The following is a 19,288-nucleotide window of genomic DNA, read 5'->3' on the forward strand; positions in this document are numbered from 1 at the left end:
ATGAGAAGTAAGTAAGATGCCAGCAAACAGCAATTGATTGTGTTTTTTAGCATCTTGTAGCATTATAGAGCTACGTTTCTCTGTTAAGTTTGTGTCTTGCATGATAATACAGTTTCATGCTATTCCACTAATTTACAGTTTGTGATGGTAACATGCTAAGAAATTACTGTGCCTACAAATGCAGTGAAGAAGAAGTACTAGCGAGCAAAGCTGGATGTAAAGTGCGAGACAAATAAAATGCATTATTATTATCATTATTATTATTATTATTATTAAGTATTCTACAAATTTTCACACATTCTTATTCCTTGTATAAACCAGCGCCTACATTACCCACAATGCCATCCAACTCAATTCACCAGACAGAACAGATTCTGTCGTGATTTGCTAGTAGCAGCTAATGTAGCCTGAAGGTGTTAGCCTCCAGCAGAGACCAGGAGCTACAGCTAACCTCACTGCTTTTTTAAATTCCACACATTCCTTGTATAAACCAGTGCCTACATTACCCACAATGCCATCTAACTCAATTCACCAGGCAGTACAGATTCAGGCTTGTTTTGCTAGTAGCAGCTAATGTACCCTGAAGGTGTTAGCCTCCAGCAGAGACGAAGAGCTACAGCTAACCTCACTGCTTTTTTTAAATCCACACACTCACATTCTTTAACTTTTTAATCTCAGTCTTCAGCCCCAACTGATGCTGACTCGAGTGACATCACTTGAGGCAATTTATGACATTACACACAGCTTCCCCATGGAGACACAAAGGCTTTATACTACTTCCTTAATACTACATGTTACATAAGTAGTACAGCCTGGTGTGTTGAAGAAGTTCTTTGACATACAGAGAATATGCACATATTGCTCTCTAATGTACACATTACTGAATACAAATGGAAGTTGTGACCTGCAGCTTTATTTACAGTATTTACAGTGTTTACAATTGCTGCAAATGATAAGACTCACTTTTAAAGCCTTATTGACTCTTACTTTGTAGACGTGCATCTAAATGGATTTGTAGATTATGTTTTCGCCTTCGTGTTCCTTTCCATCTCCGTATTCATATTTATTATCGATGCTTTTATTCATCCAACCTTTAATCATGTTTGTCCTCTGTTCTCTCTCGTCTCTGTGTCTCCCTTCATTTTCTTTCTTCTTCAGTCTTTTTATTGAGCTGTTCTCTTTTTCGACCAATCCGGTTGGAGCAGTGCCCATAAGCCCCTCCCCCCACTTGGGCAGCCTTGATTATACACCCAATTTGGCTTTTCGCTGTGTGTGTGTGTGTGTGTGTGTGTGTGTGTGTGTCTGTGTGTGTCTGTGTTTATGTTTGTGTGTGTCTTTCCATCAGTGTAAATGAACTGTAGATATGAACATCAGTTATTTCCACATTCCACATTCCACATTGTGTTTTTTCCCTCACATTAAAAGACCTTTTTGTCAAGGTGATGAATGTGTAAACATATTTGTGGGCATACGCCTCTGGTTTATTTTGTGTGTGTGTGTGTGTGTTTTTGTGTGTGTTTATGTGTGTCTTTGTTTTTAGTGGAACAGATGTAGCGGCAGACTTCAGGGTCTCTCCAGTCAAGGAGAAACATTTAACAGGCAGTGTGGCGTAAAACACGTACACACACACACGTACACACACACACACACACACACATATACATACAGTAACATATACACATAATCATGCTTTTGTTTGTGAGCGTACACACACAGATTTGGCACAAATACATAAACACATAATAGAGAATCAACACATGCACAAGAAAGCTGAATGAGCCCACATCCACACACACACACACACACACATCCACACATTCATGCTCATAGATCATTGAGTAATCCCTCATGTTTAATAGAGTCAGGGACTCCCAGCCTCTCACCCTCCTCCCATTCATCTTCTCCTCCTCCTCCCTCCTCTCCTCTTTCTCTTCCTCTGGCCTTTCAGACATTCATTACATAGTCTTGAAATGATAAAACTGCAGGGAATATGGAGGTTTCTGGCCTGCATGTCTGCTTTGAGGCATACAGTAGAAAACGGGCTTCATTTATCAGGCCTTTTTCTGACAGATAACTGGCCAGGGATAGCAGCCAGGACTCTGTGTGTGTGTGTGTGTGTGTGTGTGTGTGTGTGTGTGTGTGTGTGTGTGTGTGATCTCTCCATTTGTCTTGGCATTGTTTTGCATTCGTGTCCATCTACAACCTCCTTATCCATTTTTTGTCCTGTACTCTACTGTTTTCATTCTGCAGAAAAGAACCCTGTGAGTGTGTTTAATACAGATGGAGATAAGTGTATAATATAGTTAAAGTGCTTTAATGTGGCTAACTGGTGATCACTGTGATAAAAAGGTGATAAGTCACAGTGGGGTTTGTTTTCACACCAGCAGCTTTTTTTTCTTTTCTTTTTTTTTTAGGTGTCACATTTCTCAGGAAGTGGATATTTTGGGGTGGATGAAATTTTAATGATCCTGTGGAGAAACTGTGCTGACGAAGCCGAGACAAAAAAAGAAAAGAAGACTTTAAACCTACTAATCAAAAAAGGAGAAGCTGCTCTGAAACTAACAGTTCATTATTGATTAATCTGCCAACATTTTAATTAAACAACAACATTAAAAAATCACTTTAATTAAAATGTTGGAAATATGATTTTAATTTAAAATATTTTAGGTAAATTCTGTTTTTTTTAAGAATTAAATGGAAGAAAATCATCAGTTTTAGGTTGAAAATGAAAATTCAGCCATTATTAATATCGTCATTTTTCATTTGATTTCAGTTTTAATTTATTCACACATCCTACTTACATTTTAATTTTTTTTATTTGGTTTGCCGGATGCTTTTTTCACCTTTATAAATGAGGCAGGATCATGAAGCCTTAAAGCACAATGAGTTAAAAGAGCCACCGTACACATTTTCAAAGTAGCTGAACAGTGAATGAGAAAGAGCCTTAGAAAGAAGGGGTTTTAATTATTTTTTTATATTGACTAAAGTAAAAAACATAACTGCAAGGAGAAAAGTGCATTAAAAAAACAACTATCAGCAAAGTGCTAAAAGGTTAAAGGGACTCCAGTGTTGAGGTGTTAAAGGAAAAGTTTCAGGGAGTTCTTGAAGTCTCCGAAGGGAGTCAGCTGACTTTATTCCAACATCACACAACCACATATGATAAGAGTTTGTATCATGATGTAGGACCAGCTAGGCCTGTTACAATAATTATTGACTTATCATACAATAACTTAATTATCAACATCATCATGTCTATGGATTTATCATATGATACATGGACATGAACTCAGTATCACCACACTTCACATTAGCAGCTAAGAGTCTATTCATGTCACATTAGCTAAACAAGTAGTGTCCTCCATTCCTCACTGTGTATGAATTAAAGGTAAATAACTCTGTCCCCAACCATAAGTGTAGCACCCACTCTACAAGCGTAGGTGGTCGAGTGGTTAGAGCGCATACCATATATGCAGCCGACCCCGGTTCGAATCCTGATCGGAGGTCCTTTGCTGCATGTCACACTCCCCTCTCTCTCCCATGTTTCCTGTCTATCTACTGATAAATAAAGGCGTCTATGCCAACAAAATCTTTAAAAAAAAAAGAATGAAACGTGTGTGTGTGTGTGCGTTGTTTTTAAAGATTCCTTAAATAAGAACCAGTCAGCTTTAAGCTAAGTAGTAGTAATGTATTGAGAGACTAGCAGACTAACACATCAGTCAGTAAAAAAAATAGAGTAAAATAGTGGCACTCATCCTTTAATGCATATCTCACCTTTCTCCCTTCTCCATCATACCTCTCACTCCTCAAGCTAAGCAGTTCACCAAAGCATAAAATGTCCTGTCACACATGTAGGTGATCTCATGAATTTTCTTCAACCTCTCTCTCTCTCTCTCTCTCTCTCTCTCTCTCTCTCTCTCTCTCTCTCTCTCTCTCTCTCTCTCTCTCTCTCTCTCTCTCTCTCTCTCTCTCTCTCTCTCTCTCTCTCTCTCTCTCTCTCTCTCTCTCTCTCTCTCTGCATTTTAGTACTCTTTGTTCTTATGCTTCACCTTTATCATCCTGTAAAACACCCAACCCCTCCAATTACAACCACCACCCCGCCCCCCCTGCTCCTCATCTGTCTCCTCATCTCTTCATCCTTGTCTCCTAGACCCCAGCGCTCCTCCTCCTCCTCCTCCTCCTCCTCCTCCTCCTCCTCCTCCTCCTCCTCCTCCTCCTCCTCCGTTTAATTATTCCCTCCTGCATCATCCTGCCGCTCTCTCTCTCTTTGTTAGGCTGGTATTTGTGTATGCATCCAGGCATTTTCCTTCATTCATTATCATGGAAATATTCAATGAGGGAGGAGGAAGAGGAGTCTGAGTGTCACGTCTTCATCGCCCATTTCTACTTCCAACCAAATACACACAAAAACAACTTCTCTCGTGATAGCAAAAAGGAATGAAATATTTAATAGGTAATAAAGATGTAATGTAGATGATATAGATATAAATAAATAAGTAACCAAATGGCAATTCCACTTCCTAGATCTGGGCTTAACTTTTATTGTTCTTGTAGAGATCTCATTTCTCTCCATCGTATCGGTTCAGGAGAGCTTCTTGGAAGCCGCCCCGTCTGGGGAGCCATTAAAGTACGAGACAGCAGAGTGGGAGGCTCAATCAACACCGTCAAAGTACATGAAAGTGCAGTGAGTGACAATGGTGCATTATTGATGATGCCATTAGCTCCAAGTGCAGCCTCTCCTTAGATAAATCCCAATGCAGACCTGTAGAGTGGAGCTCTATCTCACTTCTAACCTGACCACAATTACACACAATTACAACCCAGTACACAGATATATAAAAAAAACCTCTTTGAAACAGTTTGGAGGATGACCAAATGTGGAGCATTTACTGTACGCTCATCCATTCAGAGGCCATTACACTCTCATCTCAGATGTTGTTATTGGTGTTTCAGAGTAGGAGGGCGCTGCCTGTTGTCAGGAAGCAGGACCGAGGCTGGAGTAATCCTGCCAGGGGCTCATGCTATCATTTTTATTTTATTGTGATTGGATAACACTGCTGTCAGGTGGAAATCGCCACCATAATTCTCAACATCATGAGAAAGGGTCAAGCCGTGTGTCATTTTTGCCATGGAGCCCAACAATAAAAATGTGCCCACTTTTTTTTCTCCCATCAAAGAGGGCCCCTTTCTGCTCAAGGGCCCCAGGGGATTTGCACAAGATTGGTGATTTTTATTGTATTTTATCATACACACCATATCATCGTATCATATGGTAGATCCAGAATCATTCCTGCCACAATGCAGACAGTATGATTTTAGTCCTAGTCTATAGGGTTTATTGCAACATTAATTATGTGCCTGCTTCCTTGCATAAAATGGGTTTAAAAAGTTGCTTATTAAAGAATCATTATCAAAAGTGTTTGTTTTTATCCTGTTTTTATGTTTAAATAAAAAAGAAAGAATATTGATTGATATATTGAATAGATTTTTCAATCTGTTGAATATTGATATCAGTATTGGCGTATGGTTTGGACTCTGATGGTAAATATTGCAGTGGATGTCATTAAGGGACACATTTACTAATACTAATAGGACTGCAACTAATGATTTGTGATCATTCATCAATATTGCCCACAACTAATAATATTGTCTATTTTCATTCAATGTTAATGGGCAAATCATTGAAAAGGTCAAAGCTCCAGCAACACTTGTAATATAAGAACAACTTTATTTAAATAGCATTTAAATAGAGTAGTTAAAAAGCAGAAAGCAATTCATAAAGGTTAAAAATGTACAAAAAAATAACCAATTATGTTCATCCAGATATGTATCAGCCAATGAGGTATCTACCAAGATGGGTTGGGTATATGGTCATGTGACTTCAGGGCCAATCATTACCCCAGACAGACAGGTAGGCCAGGGGGAGTATCCAATAAGAGATGTGGGTGATGTCATTAATGAGGTGATATTTGTGTTAGTATAGAAGTGGTTTCAATTTAAACAGTGTCTATTGGAGAATAGAATCAGCAAATATTTGGTATTTATACACCATCATTTACAACTGATTGACAAAGTGATTCATCAGCTAATAGATGAAGCAGAAGAGCTGGTCGGCCAGAATCAGCCTCTTCAAAAAAAAGTGAGTTGGACAGCTGGCTGTGAGCCTTACTTTGTGTCTCTGTGTTGCTGTGTCCTCAGGAGCTGGCTGACCTTCGCCACATTCACACAAAGCTGAAGAAGCAGTTCCAGGAGAAGACGGCCGAGCTGGCCCACGCCAACCGCAGGGTGGACAGCCACGAGGCCGAAGTCAAGAAGCTGCGACTGCGAGTGGAAGAGCTCAAGAAAGAGTTAGGACAGGCTGAGGATGAGGTAGGAACACGGCTGTACACTACATTTATATGTGTTTGTAGTGATAAACTACTCCATCAATCTTCATTCCAAATAATCCCCTAAATGGGTTAGGGTTAATGAGCATTCTAACATGCTCACAGTTACAATAATGTTTACCATTTTAGTTTAGGATGTGAGCATGCTGACATTTGGCAGTTAGCTGTAAACACAGCAGTACAGCTGAGAACACTACACTAAATGCCACCTAATAATCAAAAACATCACCCTCATGCTAGAGGAGACAAGTAACACATTACCACAGTCTTTAGGAGTCATCCTCTTGGGACCAGGAATGTCAATGTAAAAAAATTCAAGGATATTCAAGGATTCAAGGATTTATTTGTCATCCAGCTATGTAGGTACATTTATAATATATTTACATTTATTAATATATCCATTTTTATATATCTAAATAAATATACATACATACATACATACATATAGACATTGACTACATATCTATATACATACACAGATACGTGATAAAAATAAAGAACATCTTTAATAAAATAAAGTCAGTACAACTTTACAGTTTTTTCTGAATGCTTAAGCACATTTTTTGCAACATTGGCTATTTTTGCTAAACTCTACACACAAATGAGTAAACCTTTCACCAAATTATCAAAACGTTATAGTTCTCTTGCAAAAGTGAACACAGCTTGATTAACTCTTCACACCTTAGTAAAAAGGCTAGGTCAGTTTGAGGTCATACTTTTGTCATAGTTCTGTAAACACACAGGGATCCAAACTTCAAGTATTGGTGTTTATTCACACTCGTCAAAACAAAGACACAGCACAGAACACAAAATAATAAATTCACAAAAAAAAGACAATCAGCCTACATCATGCCGTCTCTCTGGGTCCGGCCACAAAATCTCATCTACATCGCATGCGATGTCCTCCAGTCCAAGGCACCGGGGAAAATACCTCCTTGCATGCCGTATCCAGGCCTGACATGATGCCTGCTCAATATCTCCACATGCCTCCTCCATTGCCTGTAAAAGGGCTGCGTGTTGATGGGGATGGCGGTCATGGACTTTCCAGGGCCAGGCAGAAAAGAACTCTTCAATCGGATTTAAGAATGGAGAGTATGGGGGGAGGTTGAGTGCCATGAAGAGTGGGTGATCGGTAAACCAGTTGCGGACCAAAGCAGCCCTATGGCAACTAACATTGTCCCATATGATGACATATCGGGTCTGCTCTGGTCTCTGAACAGTGAGAATGTCGTGTAAGGTGTCCAGGAATGCAATCATGTGTGCAGAGATATATGGGCCAATGGTTGCATGATGGTGAACAACACCATTTTGGCTGATAGCTGCACACATGGTGATGTTACCACCACGTTGTCCTGGGACATTGATTATTGCACGGTGTCCAATAATGTTCCTACCACGCCTCCTTGTTTTACTGAGGTTAAAACCTGCCTCATCGACAAAGAGCAGCTCGTGTCCCATGGCATCTGCCTCCAGCTCCATTACTCTCTGGACAAGACAAAACAAATGCAACACATCAGGCCCATACACAGCACTACAGTAGCCTATGCACTTCGAAATTCAGAACCAATGACACTATAGCTTACCTGCACATACTCATATCGCAGTTGCTTCACACGTTCACTATTTCTTTCGAAAGGAACTCTGTAAATTTGTTTCATCCTTATTCTGTTGCGGGCAAGTACACGACTTAGTACTGACATGCTCACACTGCGTATATTTTGGAAGATGGTGTCATTATCAATTATACGCTGCTGTATTTCGCGTAGTCTTACCATCACCATATTCACTATATGGGGCTCTTGCTCTGGAGTGAACATTCTTCCTCTGCCCCCAACATCTGGACGTCTAGCAATTCTGTAAAGTAACAATTTCAGAATTTTTGCATGTATGGTATTGTTGTGTTTCTCATTAGAGTAGGGCAGTGCTACAAATCTTAGTGCAATGTGACTGTACTTACCGATTTTCATTTCGAAATGTCCTAATGATGCTTGTTACAGTGTAGCGGCTCAAATTAGGCTGAACCCGTTGGCCAGCTTCCCTCAGGGTCATTCCATGGTTTATGACATGGTCCACTATTGTTGCTCTGATGTCATCAGTTATTCTATTTCTTCTTCTTACCCTTCCTCTTCCCCCTCCTCGTCCTCCTCTTGCTCCTCCTTGTCCTCTTCCTCTAACTTCCTCTAACCCTCTCGCTTCTTCACCTCCACGTCCTCTTCCTCCAACTCCTTCACCTCCACGTCCTCTCCCTCTTGCTTCTTCATCTCCACGTCCTCTTCCTCCAACTCCTTCACCTCCACGTCCTCTTCCTCGGCCTCCTGTGATTCTTACTCTTCTTGCTCCTTCCATTGTACTCCACACAGACAGCTTACCTGTGGCTTATTTATAGTGCTTAGGCTGATTGCAAAGTGAACTAATTCTCTAAAATTGTTTTCACATGTGAAAGTGTGCCAGACAGTTGCAAAATAGTGTAAATAATAGCCATACATGTGTATAATTTTGCTAGGAGTGTTTTGGAAATTTGGCAATTGAGTGTAAGCGAGTTGTGTTTAAAGTTCTGCAAAAAGAGTGCTGTGCAGTGAATTGTGCCTACAGTTTTGCAAAGTGTGTGTTACAAAATTACAAACTGAGTGCAAAGCAGTATTTGTGCTTTTAGTTTGGCTAACTCAGTGAGTGGTTTTGCTATATGTATTAATAGTTTTAGAAATTGTGCTACAAGAACATGATTAGCGCTTAAGCATTCAGAAAAAACTGTAAATAAATAGAGGTGAAGTGAGCAGTGTAGTGTACTGTCAGAATAACTACACACAGCAAGAAGCATTACAGCAGCACTATCATGTAGCTCAGTGTGTATGTGATGTTATAACAAGGTGTACATATTCCACTAATGAAGTAAAAGTTTATACCTGCTGATGGCAACAGAAGAGAAGTCAGAGGATCATTAAAGGATAAAGTATATACTCTGGGGAATACACGTCTGTACAATAATTGAGACACTTGTGTGTGGATCAAAGTGTTGAAGCTGCTGAGTGACACTTCCTTCCCTAGAGCCATGCTGCTGGTGTGATGAAAAACACATCTCTGAGGGATGCCTGTCACTCAAACCTAACGACACAATAAAAACATAAACCCACATAAAATATTAATGTGTTGAAGACATTTTCTGTGGGAGTGAATTTTTTAAAGCCAGGCATCTTATTTTCATTTTTTTTAATTAATTTTCCATTTTATTTTATGGTATGTTTCAACTTATAATTGTGTCAGTTCTTACTATGCATCACACAAGATCAAGATCCATTCAGAAAAATACCAGAATTTCCCCTTTTAGTATTTCTACATGTCTACACCTAACTGTTAAGTACAACACACACTGGCTGCAGTTAGTGTGATGTCATCATCAGACAGGAAATGGCATACAGAGAAGGTGCAGTGGGGATGTTAGGGAGGGTAAATATGCAGTGTGTGTGTGTGTCAGTGCTTGGAAATGGACAGCGGTGTGTCTTGGCTTGCTGATTGAGATCCGTGAGTTTGCATTTTAAAAATGTGTGTGTGTGTGTGTGTGTGTGTGTGTGTGTGTGTGTGTGTGTGTGTGTGTTCCAGCTGGATGAGTCCCATAACCAGACGAGGAAGCTGCAGAGGTCTTTGGATGAGCAGGTGGAGCAGACTGAGAACCTGCAGGTCCAATTGGAACACTTACAGTCCAGGTAAGACGCTGTGTGTCTCTCTCATACACACACACACACACACACACACTTTCTTGAATTCATATTTGGCAGCTGATAATGGCATTTTAACCATGCATAAACATGTAAACACACACACACACACACACACACACACACACACACACTAGGGCCAGCACAGGATTTTGAACATAGCAGAGCAGATTTCAGATGAACGTGCCAACAAGCTTCTCAGTGGCAACAGATACAATGTGTGTATGTTTGGAAAGTTCTCACAGGATTAAAATGACATCATCAGAATCAGCATCTATCAAAATTATGCCCTGTATCACATATGATGTCATTTCCTGTAGCACACCAACTTGACATACAGGTTGAGTGGGTTTCAAATGCAAAACAATCATGGGTCTCACCTCTAATGGAAACTATATGACTCCTGGTACAGTAAGTGCACTGTGGTGAGTGCTGCTCATTCACAATCACTCTACCAGTTGTTAAGTGTTACTGCCTGAAAATGCAGTGAAAATGAATGGACACCAGTAAGTATTAATGACCCATACTGAAAATGTAATACCAGTGGAATATTTTGCTGTGTGTTTAGCAGCCTGATTTGTGTGTTTATGTCATTTAACGTTTTCACAAAATGCCAAACAAGAGACTATATGAATTTACCAACCTTATGACAATAAACCAGTCCAACATGTATAATCCCATCATAGATATGCTTGAAAAAACTAGACGAGAAGGTGTTCAGCAAGTTTTATTCAAATAAGCCAGCATGAGAAGTAGCCTCCATCCTTGACACCTTTAATTAGGACACATTGGTTTCCACTGGAGACGAGTAAATCTTTGATACATACGTACATTTGTAGTGTAGTGAGCTGCAGTAATGGCTACAAGGAGCCAGAGTGGTGCTGTCTATATTTCCACTCTTTGAATCCACATGTAGTAGAGACAGAAACAGCCGACAGTCTTGAACATACATGCCAAGTTTCATTCACAGTAATGTTACACAGTTGAATAGTAGAGCTTAACTATTTAATTTGATCAAGTTATTAACATGACAGATGTAATCCTAGCTGTGCTCACAATGTGGTTAGCAATAGAAGAGTGACACTGTGTGTTTTGTCACTCGTTGACTCAGCAGGCAGAAGAAGCAACAAATCAACTTTTTTAATCAGGTATTTTTTATATATTTCTCAAGAAGAGCTTATCCAAACAACTTCACACTCAACACTGCAGTTACTTGTTGCCCCAGAAATCCACCTGCCAAGTATGAAGTAGATCAGATGAACAGTTTTTACAAGATGTACAAAAGACATACATACATATCTTTTATATATAGAGATGTAGCATCCACTTAATCGCTGTCAGAAAGGTGCGTGTGTGTGTGGGGGGGGGACAACAAGCATCTATGAAGAAGTATACAGCCACCTTTAATCCTGCCTGCAAAGCTTTTATGGTTTGATTGTTTCTGCAACTGGAAAATTATTTATTTGACATGTGACCTTTGATAAGATCACTATGTACTGTACATTAGTACTACTAGTCACTACAGGTGCTTCCTATATACTATAAACTGTTACATTTATGTTAGTGTTCCTCAAGGATTTATCTGTACTTCTTTCTTTCTAAACTGTAAATGCAGAAAGTCAGTCGAGGACTCCAGAAGACAAAAAAAACACCAAAAAAACACACCATAAAATATGCTCCACTAGTTTCTTGTTATCAAAATTCACAAGGACATTGAACTATGTTACCAAGAGGCTTATGCTAAACTTAGAATTTTTGTACTTTAAAGCAAGAGGGGTGCCATATTTAGCAATGGCAACCACACACACACACACACACACACACACACACACACACACACACACACACACACTCACACACTCCCAAACACTCCTAGACAGCCATGAAGGCATCTACTCAAAACACACTGTGCTCAGGTGTGTGTAGGATGTGAAGCTGACAGCCTACTTGTAGCTGCCAGGCTCAATGTGAGCCTCAGCACTCTCTTCTTTTACTATTTAGAGATTAGCTTCTTTTGCTGTGTGTGTGTGTGTGTGTGTGTGTGTGTGTGTGTGTGTGTGTGTGTGTGTGTGTGTGTGTGTGTGTGTGTGTGTGTGTGTGTGTGTGTGTGTTATTGCCTGTCACTTAGTTTAGCTCTCACACTCTATCAGCTTTGCACAGTTCCTCAGCTCCGTGCTCTCTGCCTCTCCTTCTGAATTCTTTCCATTTTCTCCACGTCGTTGCTCCGGCGCCCGGCAGCCAATCGGCAAGCTCCCAGTCGCAGGTTACCCTAGTAACAGAGAGCTCTCTCATCGCTCCGCTGTGTGGAGGAGTGACAGGCGTGTCGGCATGGTAACGGCTACAGAGACTGACACAAATCTGTGTGTGTTCTCGCAGAGGGTGTAGCTTAAGCTTTCCTTCATTATGTTGTTTTTTTTCATTCACTTTCTTAAACACTGCTCGCCAGGGTGTGTGTATGTGTCTATGTGTGTGTGTCTTTTGCCTGAGCATCACTATATGTGTGTGTTTCATCCCACCTAAAGCTGTATTATAATTTGAGTGTGTTAAGAGCTCAGCCCTCATAGTGACGGATGGCCCCGTTCTCACTACATCACTTCGTCCTGTTGGTGTGATTTATGACATGTAACAGTGACACGAGGACGCATACACAGAACGCACGTGTGTGTGTGTGTGTGTGTGTGTGTGTGTGTCACAACCTGTACTGCATTTACTGGGTCACTGAGTTTTAGTGTTGTTCCTAAACCACAATATCAAGCACTGTGTGCGTGTGTGGTTTTGGGGTCAAAGATCAATTTGTTTTCAATACAGCTCCAAACAAAGAAAGGTAGCAAATAACACTTAGGTCTTTTATTTTGAAAAATGTAAATAATCAACAAAGGCTCAAAGGTCATAACTATTCCTGAAACTGTAAGTTGTGTCGCGGTGGGAAAAAAACTATCTTTGTATTGACTGTGTGGAGTCAGGACACCTGCTGACAGCTGTTTTATGATGATTTATGGTCACTCAGAACTGCTTCTTATGACGTGTGGTCTGACCTCATTGGAAATCAGATGTGTTTGAAGGTGCTCTGAACTGCATAAGCAAAGTGAGTGGACCATCGCAGAGGGGTGAGGGGATGGGGGAGATGCAATATGGGATGTATACAGGGATAATGGTGCATATATTGATAATAGTGTTGCACCTGGTCTCAGTTTCGTGGGGTGATCATTCATCTCCAATCTCTTACTTGTCATTCAGGCAGCAGTGAGCATGGATAACCGAGGTCAGCAGGCTTATTTGGCTAAGCTGGCTAGCAGACATTCATGTGTATGCTACATGTATAAAAAGAAGTGGATACAGCATCTGAAGCCTGTTCATACTTTGTGCATTAAGCCAAAACAATTGTCTTCTGAGTTCTTCCTCTTCCACTTTGCCTCCACATCATTGGGCCCATGCAGCAAGCACAATAGCAACTTCAGCTTGCCATGGCGGCTTCTTCCAGTTCAGCCCTCTGGCTAACTTGAATGAGGATAAACCAATCTAATTCTGCTGCTCTTCTAGACGTTTGAAGTTAGATCGCACCAAATGGATCAAATTCTAAAATGAATCATTTTGTGGGGGCTGGGACGTTCAGAGATTTATCCAGTGATTTATAGGCATCTCTTTCACAATATGGGAAAAAATATTTTTGGGCCCAATAGCATCACATGGTGTAATACACAGTTTGGTCACTATATCAAATTGGCTCCAAAGCCCGGCGCTGTTTCTAGGGGCATGCTACAGCTACCACAACATTTCAGGTGGAACTTGCACTCTATAATTATTGTTCCATATGTTGCAGTAGATTACATATTCAACTATGTTGACAGTAATTATTTGGGTCATGGAGCATACCAAGCTGAACTGAAAACCCTGTACCTTGTGTTGAGGATGAATACCTTCCTTCCAGTATCTGTGTCAAAATAATTCTTCAGTGAATTGGAGTGTTCCCAAGGTCAAGACTGATTGTTTTTTTTGTTCTGGTGAAATGAATATGATCGGGGGTACTTGGGCAGAAGCAATTTAATTAACTGGATTAGCTGTGTCTGCGGGTGGGAAGCCAGTGAGGGATCATACATGTGTGCAGTATGCCCTCCTGATGAATATCCTAACAGACATGTGAAAAGAGGAGGTTGGTGACACCATATGTTGTGTACATATGTATCTATGTTAGGAGCATGTGTAGATAGACCTCAAAGGGGGCTTGAACACCTGCCCGTTTGGCCTCCTGGAGAGAAAGAGCCCCATTTCTGAAGAACATAGATAAATTAATGTATTCCTGCTACATCCAGTGTGACACAACAATATACTCAATACTTCAATGTGTTTCTGAGTGTAGCTGACAGAGAATTTATATTAGTATGTTAGCGTTAATAGCATACCACAAGGTAAAGTGACTGTTGCATGGAACTGATGTTACACTTCTGGGGACATAACATAAGACATTAATTTCCTGGAGACTCACTCTAATCTTAAGTATGACCGCTGCATGCCTGAACTTGACTCTAATCTTGACTTAACCTAACCTAACCCTAACCACTGACCTAGAAATCAGTCTTTCACCAAATGGGGACAATGTTTTTGTACAAGCCATCCCCAATCAACTGGTACTAAGTCTGAATTTTGTCCCCAAAAGTAGCGTATGACAGATCAATCACACACATGTTTGTTTAGCTATCTTAGTGAGGACATTAATTGACATAATGCATTCCCCAGACCCTGACCCTAACCTTAACCATCACAACTAAATGCCTAACCCTAACCTTTATCCTGAACTGAACCTAAACCCAGTTCTAACTTTCACTCTAAACCAAAGTCTGAAGCCTCAAACAGCTCTTTGAAAGTCTGACCAAAATGTCCTCACTTTGCAAAAATGTCCTCACTTCCTAGGTATAAAATTGGTTCTCACAATGATAGCAATAGAAACACACACACACACACACACACACACACACACACACACACACACACACACCATCAGGAGCAATTTGGACTTCGGTGCATTGCCTGCAGACATTGACATGTGGACAGGATTAGCTGGAGACTCAACCACCAAACCTGCCATTAGTTAAGGACCCTGCTCTACCTGCTGAGCCGCATCCATCCCAGGGGTGACAGTTTTTGTCCCCTGGGAGTTGCCATAGCTGGTTTGCACCCAATCTGTTAGAAGTTTTCCCCTGTGGTGTGTAATACTAGGAAAAGTCATACTAGGAAATGTCTTGATCTACTGTGTGTATAATACTAGTGTTAAAACTGTTTGCCAACCGCAAAATCGCTCAGATACAAAGACACACACTGCCTTTCAATGAGTGGTTGCTCATGTTTCAGTCTGTGGTGGAGGGAACATGATCTGATGCATCTCGGCCGCTCACCGGATCGATCTCTTCATCGCTCACTGAGAGAATGACCACAAGACAGTTTGGAAAAAATGGGATGCAGTCTTGTCTGTGTCTCCATGTCTCTCTCTTAGATTAATAGTCATTCATGTCTGTAGTTCTGCCAAGTGCTTTAAGGCTCAATAGAAAAGCTTTTAGTGGTGGAGCTGCTGTTGTGGTCCAAATTCTATTACGCTTTATGTAGCAGTTGGTGAGTTGACGCTCACCGGGCCTGCTGACTGACAGATTCACTCAGGAGATAGACTGAGAGGGAAAGAAGGTGAGGAGATCAAAAGGAGGGGTGGTGAAGGAAGCAGAAGGGAAAGTTGAAGCTAGTTTTGTAGATATGGGGTCTGTTAGAAACCGCATACTTTCCTACTACTCGTACTAACTCTGACGTCATTTGAAGTATGTAGTGTGTTTCAATTGCGTAGTATGTGATTTAGAGTATGTGAGAAGTTCCTGGATGGTTTACTAGATTCACCAGAAATGCGGAGTATGCATCAAGAGCTGACTACTCACATTACCCAAGATGCAACTTCTGAAAAAAACGCAAAATACAAACGTCACAGATCACCACCTCAGTGGTTTCAAGTTAGCTACAGCGAGGGTATGTTCGCTTCCTGTTTTCAAAATAAAAGCACCAATTCTATCGTTATGGTTTTCTTAATAATAAAAGGCAACGGGTGTTTTATTTTGTGAAAATGACCGGAAGTCCGTAACTCGCTACGGCTAGCTCCAAATTTGCAGGAACAAATAGAAATGTGGATAAAGTGGTATATTTACAGAGTTAGACCTAAAATGAAATCAGCTTCAGCCTGATGATTTCAGCTCCGGTAGGAACAAAATGCATTGTGGGTTATCGTGTAGTTTACTACAGTGTAAACGGTCTGCTTACTATCTGGTTGTTTAGTGTGTAGAATGGAAGTATGTAGTATAGAAGTATGTAGTATGTAGTATGCAGTTTCGAACACAGCCATGGTTTGCTCAGTTGTCTGAAATGTAGAATTTTGGTGGTTGTATCTGAAGAGCCTCTGTTCAAAGATGGTCTCCGGCGTCGTATGTGAACAATTTAGTCTAAACTCCAGTGATATATCATTGAAGCATTGGTCTGAGGCAGTGACCAGAACATGTGACAATGAGACACAACCGATCAGAACGGCTGAAAAACCAAAGTTGTCTTCTTTGTCTGGTAACTTGCACAAAGTCACTGTATAGAAAAATCTGACCAGTTGATTGTATCAGTAGTTTTAGGGAATTTTCCATATTTAGGGTCAAGCCTTGAGTTCACAGTAAAGGCAGCACTATCATCTTGACAGAGAGACATACTGTCTGACTCCCTAAACCCACAGATGGGTAACATTGTTTCCTTTGTTTGTAGAATAATGAACCAATTCCATTACTGTAGATGCATTGAGTATGACCATTTATGGACATAGAGTATTGGTGGTACTATCTGTGAAGGTTTAATGACTATCCACAGAGGACAGTGTTCCCAGAATCATGGTGACATCATGCATCAGACGGTGTATTGATAATACTTTGATTCTCCTCGGCTGAGCTTCAATAAACATGTTCAGTGTAAGACATCCTGGACTGATGAGGTTAACCATTGATGGACAAATTGTCTATCACAAGTAGGATGCTCTTTCTCCGAGTTTAGCTTCTTTATCAAGTGGCTTCTTAATCCATCCTTCATTTGAGGTTAGCTTGACGTGATGTACACAGCGATGATGTTGTCAAGACAAGGTTAGACATCACTTGAAATGTGTGACCAGCCTGTCCGCTAATCTGTCAACTAATCTCAGTGTGTTCAAACACACTGAGATTAGTTTAGACAGACTGACAAGGCTGTGTGCTACATGTGTGAAAGGTCTGGAGTTACTGTAGAAAAGGATTTAGATGTCCTCTACCTTTCAGCTGAAGATGTGGTCCATCCACCATCCAACACTAGTGTGTTTAAGCAAAACAAAGGTAGCAAAAGAAAAACTGGACTCTGAGTAGAATCAAGCGTGGCCAAATAAGGTCTGTTTTATAACAGGCAGAGCTGTCATCTTTGAAAGAATCAATAGCCATTACATTTTAATATCAATTGGGAATGCACGCAGCTTAGAGTGAAATGAGATTTTCATTTTAGTGGCTCACTGGAATCAACTCCATGTAGATCATGTCTGTCCTAGTCGTTTCATTTGTCTTCAGCATAAATAACAGATATTCAGTGAAGATTTTAGCCAGTTGGTTTCTTACTCCTGAATGCTGGACTGATCCTTGTAGTCCTGTACACTGTCACAGTACCTCCTCTTTGACCATTGTCACAATGAATTGACTCTGATAATATACAGTATTCAGTACAGAAGTTATTAGTCTCTTGTCAAGTCTCTTGTTTGTGTGATTGTGTTGGTTATCCTACACACATTTAGTCAGGTCTCCATCCAAACATAGTTCAAATTTTACCCCAAATTTCTGAAAATCTTTTATTTTATTTGAATGTATTCACGGCTGTTTTGTGAACATTAATAGTTGAGTACATTAAAATAGTTGAGTGCAATAAAACACAAAAGGAGGACGATGGCACAACATACTAACATAATTAATAGAGTGAGAGTCCAAGATGAAGCATGTCCTGATGATGGAAAGATGATGATGATTATGAAGTGTTTTGATAACAGCCGTGTGTCTGAACATAGACACATTGAATGCTGCCCAGCAGGGTGGAACCTTCAGGAACATTTAAGTCACATGCTTCCTGTATGTCAACATTTATTCAATTAATCTGCCTTCATTGCACTTAGTCACCTTTCTTTTTTTTAAAACATGAACTTTATCACCTCATCCAGTTCAGTTGTGTATAATTTGACTGAGTGTAATTTTTGTGTGTGTGTGTGTCTCTCTCCGTCAGACTGCGGCGGCAGCAGCAGAATCCCGGTCTGTTTGGAAAGATGCGATCGGCTCGGTTCAGCCCCGAAAACCCAGAGGGCCCGACTAGCGACATGGACGAGGAGGAGGAGGAACTGCAGCTCCAAATCCCATGACACACACACGCGCACACGCGCACACACACATATACACACATACAGTGATACAGAATATCATTTCACACACACATCAGCAGGAGGTGAATATTGTTGCTGTTGGAGGGGAAATTTTGTTTCCCCAAAAACTCAACTTATCACAACTTACCAGTCAGTTATCAGTTAAAACATTGCGTGATAAAGTTCCCACCTAACAGCAATATGATAAGCACACACAGAACACACATGTCCACACGTACACACACACACAGACACACAGCCACATACTGACACAGACACTCAGCAACAACCCAATCAAAGCCAGCGGGAGTGTGACGGATATTTAAACATCATGGCCGGACAGTGTAAGGCTGAATGAAAGGATCTTTCTTCAATGACCGCTTTAGCAGAGGCTGACACCTTATCATCCTTCACTCTTACCTCATGTCATCACGAGCATCACAGCTGTCCCGTCTGAACTGTGCTACTGTACTAAAACAAGCCTCAACCCCCCTGCCTCTGCATCAGCAGTATTAAGCCTGCTCTGTCCAGCTGTCAGTTATCAGCTTCAAAGTGTTTATCAATATATCATAAAGTCACTTTAAGAATCAATGTGTTATTACAATGGCCCGCCACGTTTTAAGTAGTATTTGTAAGTATTCTTCTCCCAAATATTTAAGATTCAGTGTTTATTTCTGAATTCTTTAAAGTTTGCAATCGATGCTGGAGCACACTGCACTATGTTTAGTCTCAAACTGAGAGATAACATGTTCCAGTTTATCCAATAG

General features: G+C 40.6%; 1 protein-coding gene across 1 annotated transcript in view; it reads left to right on the forward strand.

Moving 5' to 3' along the window:
* ccdc102a (coiled-coil domain containing 102A) overlaps window positions 1-18,951 on the forward strand; it is a 43,109-nt gene extending 24,158 nt beyond the window's left edge. The window contains exons 7-9 of the mRNA XM_053337921.1: window positions 6,196-6,366; window positions 9,981-10,084; window positions 18,389-18,951. Coding sequence (XP_053193896.1) covers window positions 6,196-6,366; window positions 9,981-10,084; window positions 18,389-18,521 — 408 coding nt within the window. The 3' untranslated portion in view covers window positions 18,522-18,951. The remainder of the gene's footprint in view (window positions 1-6,195; window positions 6,367-9,980; window positions 10,085-18,388) is intronic.
* The last annotated feature ends 337 nt before the right edge of the window (window positions 18,952-19,288 follow it).

Source organism: Scomber japonicus, chromosome 1 (assembly GCF_027409825.1).
Source record: "Scomber japonicus isolate fScoJap1 chromosome 1, fScoJap1.pri, whole genome shotgun sequence".
In the NCBI taxonomy this organism is placed as follows: Eukaryota; Metazoa; Chordata; class Actinopteri; order Scombriformes; family Scombridae; genus Scomber; species Scomber japonicus.